The 5045-nt window shown below is 35.0% G+C and overlaps 2 protein-coding genes across 3 annotated transcripts; both read right to left on the bottom strand.

The window, feature by feature from the left end:
- Positions 1–605: 605 nt before the first annotated feature.
- Positions 606–2186, bottom strand: LOC107630809 (actin-depolymerizing factor 7). Its single transcript, XM_016334055.3, has 3 exons — positions 2048–2186; positions 1440–1699; positions 606–1083 (listed from the first exon to the last, which is right to left on the bottom strand). Exons 1-3 carry the CDS (start codon positions 2048–2050, stop codon positions 933–935), a joined length of 414 nt encoding a protein of 137 aa, XP_016189541.1. The 5' UTR covers positions 2051–2186; the 3' UTR covers positions 606–932.
- Positions 2187–2598: 412 nt separating this feature from the next.
- On the bottom strand, positions 2599–4663 carry SR (serine racemase). Of its 2 annotated transcripts, XM_016334056.3 has the most exons (6): positions 4384–4663; positions 4224–4310; positions 3915–4145; positions 3536–3609; positions 3263–3449; positions 2599–3041 (listed from the first exon to the last, which is right to left on the bottom strand). In XM_016334056.3, the coding sequence occupies exons 1-6, from the start codon at positions 4557–4559 to the stop codon at positions 2795–2797; spliced, it is 1002 nt and encodes a 333-aa protein (XP_016189542.3). In that variant the 5' UTR covers positions 4560–4663; the 3' UTR covers positions 2599–2794. The 2 variants fall into 2 exon arrangements, with proteins under 2 accessions (XP_016189542.3, XP_088365218.1); XM_088509092.1 differs by having other exon boundaries at positions 4224–4641.
- Between the last annotated feature and the right edge of the window lie 382 nt (positions 4664–5045).

Genomic DNA, 5045 nt, shown 5'->3' with positions numbered 1-5045 from the left:
TAAACCTCCATTGTACATATTGTACAAATATTCCATTACCTCCCTATACTTTCCCATAAATTTAACACTACGGTGTTTTTATTGTGTTAGAACTTGATGAGCTGCAGTAAATTGAAATAGCTGTGAAAATATTTTCAAATTTAATGAGAAGTTTTTAAATTTGTCTTAATATTTTATAAAGGTAGACCTAAATTGATATTTAAATTATGTGAGAATTTTGTAAAACAATTCATCAAGTATGTATAATTGCATAAATAAAAAATATGTTAAATAAGTTAAATATATTCATAAAAAAATTTTAAAAGCATATTTCAAACATAAATACAAAAGTTAAATATTTTTCGTATATTGCACGAATAAGAACAAAATCAACTTTGTAATATTCCATTAATATCACATAATCACATTTGTCCAAGAAAAAAAAAACATTTTTGAACATCTAAATTATTATATTCTATATAACACTTTCATCTTTTAATTTTACGTTGATGGTTAATTAATTTAATGTAAAATTCTTATCTTCTCATGGTTCTTGCTAGATATCCTATTCGAGCCTAATTTTAAACGATTATCATTCAAAAAATAAAAATATGAAAGCCATTCTCTAGATAAGGTCTTTCCAATCCAAAATATGGTTTTAAAAGAAGAATTGGAGACATTAAGCATACATATATGAGTTTGTTTGATCATTTTTGCAGTAACAGCTAATACAATTGCCCAAGAGCCAACCCCAATTGAAAAACCAAGAGGCTAGATTGGCAACTTGATAGACCCAATTAAACCAACCAACCAACAATCCAAGATCACACTAGAAAAAACTGAACAAGCATATATTGAGTTTTTAACTTTTAAGGAAGAACAATATGCCAGTAAAAGTGCATGTCATTCATCATTGCTCGCTCTATGGTAACATCAAGAAAGACATGCTTAGATTAGATGGCTCGAGCTTTCACAATGTCCAAGCTCATCTCGCTTGGATCGGTTGCCTGCAATTCCACTTGTATGCCGTCCAATTCTCTCTTGAATCTATCTTTGGAGCTAGCATACACCATCTTCATCCTCACCTTTGAGCTATCTGGGGACCTACATGCATGCACCCCATTACAATATCATATACAAACAATCTATAATGTTGCATTAAATTAAACTGCTTTTAATAACTCCATCTGTTCCGAAATATCTATCAATGTTAGAGAGATAATAATTCATGTGGACTCTATTTGCTTGAATTTTTTGCATAAGCCTTCATTTTTTTAATTTGTCTTATGCTATTTTTTCCATTTTAGGGTCTAACAAAGTTCGAACTCTAAACTTTATGTCATAGAAACTCTGATACCATATCATAATACCAATCCTCCCAAAAGCTTACGCAGATAGGAGGAGGCACATGAATGGTTATATCTCTAATTGTCAATAGTCTAGTCAGTGCATATAAGTACCATGCGATGAAGAAGATCTTGCTTTTCTGGCAATTCTCATCGGTTGTGAAATCAAAATCATAGACAGCATAACGGCACTCATCAGCCGGCAGGCTGGCCATAAAGTCATCATAACTGTCGCCAGCACCCCCTAATTTCTCGACCACCACCTGCTGTCCGTCAATTTTGAACACAATGTAACGGTAGATCCTCTTTGCTTTAAGCTCCAGGAACCTGAATTTGCACTCATCCTCCACAGCCATTCCAGACGCTGCATTTGCCTGCACCAACATCTCATGTCATGAATTAAAAGTCTTATGTGCTAATGTGCTATGCTATGTGATGATATGCACTTGTCAATTGATTGCAACATTTGCTCATTCTCCTCATTATTGTCAACCTCTCCTAACTTAATATAATGATCTTAATTTATTAAATGTGAAATTTCAGTTCTCATTATAATGTATAAAATAGTTAAATAGTAGTGTTCTTTTTAAAACGTTATATTTTCCAAATGTGGGAATGTCAAGAACATGGTGCATGTCTTCAAGAAAATTCACATTATTACAGAGTAGAAGAATCAAATAGCATGCAAACATAAGCAAAAGAGGCGAGGGAAAAAAACATACCATTTTGCCAGCAATGAGGAAGAAGTGCCGCGAAAGCTAATCAAAGGAAATGAGAGGAAAAAGTAGCAGTGGAGAATATGGATAGTGCGAGCGAAAGTAACAATGACAACAATGGAGAGAAAGCAAGGTATAAGATCCTTGATTTTTGGACAAGGAGAGGCGGAAATTTGAGAAGACTGAGATAGTGGTTAAAGAATTCAACTGAGGAGAGAATTAAGGGAAATGGTTGGTTCTAATTTGTTTTGCATCCTTACCTATCTAATCACAAATTTAGTTAATGCTTCCTTGCTAATTTCATTATCTTTTATTAGATAACTCTTTGTTGTACTTATTTACACAAGACATGGTGTTGACTCGTTCATCTTCCATCATTAGATGAAAGACGGGCTCTGTTAAAATTTAATCTAATAATAAATGGTTGACCATGTCCAAAAAAATAACTACACCTAATATAACTCTTTTTGGTTAGAAAGAGGACCAACCAAACCAATACAGAGCAATCAATTAAAATGTCAATTTTTTTAGAAGACTAAGAACGGAAACACAGGGTATGGCAAGCTCTAACAGGAAGGGTTCCCACATTTTTTTATTTTATAAAATATTAGTCCACACAATTCTTGAAAAAAATAAATTTAACAAGTAGCATTGAAGTAAACATATCAACACGACACTGCTACATCATTAATGAAATAACACTTATATCTAGAGCAATGAAGGTTCACACAAGTAAAACAAAAGAATCCATTGTCATTTGTTCAAAGAATTCCAAAGTATGCCCAGATCAACATTCCCTCCTGAAACTACTATTCCGATATGTTTGCAATCCTTCCAAGCAAGATTTTTCTGGAAAGTATCAGATAGGACAGCAGCAAGACCAATTGCACCACTTGGTTCAACAACAACCTTAAGAATTTCAAAGCAAAGTTTCATGGCTTTGATTATTTCACTGTCTTCCACAGTTATAACTTCCTCGACAAGATCTCGCACTACAGGCCTGCTCCAATTGTATCACGACTCATGAGCAAACATGACGACTTAACAGAATCGTGAAAAGCAACACTAAAAGATGAATGTCAGAATAAAACCCTCAAAAATAAAACAAAACAAAGCAAAAAACATAGAATTCTCTAATCATGTAAAAGGCAGGGAACAATAAAGGTGACCGAGAACTACATGTTTAGTTGACAATCTCGATGAGGAGAGTTTTATCTTTACCATGTGAAATCCCCAAGAAATGCTCGAAGGCCATCAGCTATAGTATTTGTCTTGGCCATCGTTATTATCCTCCCGGCTACTTTGGATTGTGCAGCATCATCTGCCCCTTTAGGTTCAGCAGCAAAAATACGAATAGCAGGATTGATAGACTTGGCAGCCAATGCTATTCCTGATATCAAACCACCACCTACAATTTTTGAAAAATCAGGAACTAGATGCTGAAATCAAAATAAACATTTTGGTTCACATCTTGGCAGAAAAGAATGAACAAACCACTTATGGGAACTACAAGAGTATCTATTTGTGGAACTTGTTCCAGAAGCTCCAAGGATATGGTACCCTGACCACTGCAAGAACAACCAAATATGTCAAAAGTGCAATGATGTAAAATTCATCAAATTTCTACGAGTATGTACGGGGACCAACTTTTAGTTAGCCAACTTTAGAATTTAGATTTATAATTTAAAATCTAGAATTTAATATAAACAAAATAATTTTTAAAAAATTGATTGATTTTGACTGAAAAAAAGTCGGTTCCCTAACATTACACAATTTCTACTTATCCCCATTTCAAATGATAACGTTTTATGTCAGGTTTTTTGAAGTAGAACAAAAGAAACAGTGACACAATGCATAAAGAGTTTCTTGCCACCTCAATATGCGGCCATCGTTATAGGGATGAACAAAGATAGCACCAGTTTCTTGCCACACTTTGTTTGCAATTTCCTCCCTTGATTGCACAGAAGCCTCAGACCAGACAACTTGACCCCCATATCTCTTTACATTCTCAACCTTGCAGGTTGGAGCATTTTTAGGAATAACAATATATGCAGCGATTCCCCGTAGCTTCGCGGCCAAAGCCAACGCTGCAGCATGGTTTCCACTGATTTTGGAGAGCACAATCAATCAGGACTAAACCTACACCTAATCTGATAAATCAAAACAACTTGCAGAGACAAACCTGCTGTGTGTTACAACTCCCTTAGAAGCATCTTCATCGTCTAGCGAGAAAACAGCATTGCAGGCACCTCGAAATTTAAAGGCTCCACTGATGAACCATAGAATAAAGTGAAAACAAGAGAACAGTTGAAATTGGAATTCATTGGGACTAGATATCTTACCCCTTCTGGAAACATTCGCATTTAAAGTAGAGGTGCCTTCCCGATAAGGCATTGAGAGAGGTGGACGACATAACTGGAGTCTTGAGAATAAATGGTTTGATTCTGTCATGTGCTTCCTTTATGGACGAAATATCAGCTGCATATTTCCCCTTTTCTATTTCGCTCTCTCCTTCCATCTATCTTTCTATATATCTGAGTAAGAAATTTCTGTGACAGTGGGATTATGATTCCTTTGCTGCCTCAGGCTTCACTTCCACTTCCACGGTCTTTTCTTTTTCATGATTTGTTTTTCTTTGGTCAACATCAATTTAACAGCGCAGAATTTATTATTTTTATTATTAATTTTATTTTTTAGTATAATAATTTAATAATATATTTTTAATTTATACTTTTAAATATTAATAACTAATTTAATAAATTCTATTAATAATATAACTGTTACGATGGGTAACCGGAGATTAATGGGTTGGACTCGTTAGATTGGCCCGATCGTCTGATGAGGGAAGCCTTCGCAATAGATCACTCGTCTGAGCCTCCGTCCAACTTGTGAGTATGAATGAGCGGGGGGTGGTACCTGCAAAGACACTCCGATGCCTAAGTCAGCAAGGGCGTAAGCAGGTCTAGGAAGTATTGGGACTTAGTGATACCTGAGGAGTGTCAGT

This window comes from Arachis ipaensis, chromosome B3 (genome assembly GCF_059453495.1).
Source record: "Arachis ipaensis isolate K30076 ecotype BB chromosome B3, ASM5945349v1, whole genome shotgun sequence".
Lineage (NCBI taxonomy): Eukaryota > Viridiplantae > Streptophyta > Magnoliopsida > Fabales > Fabaceae > Arachis > Arachis ipaensis.
This window is presented reverse-complemented; position numbering and strand designations above follow the sequence as displayed.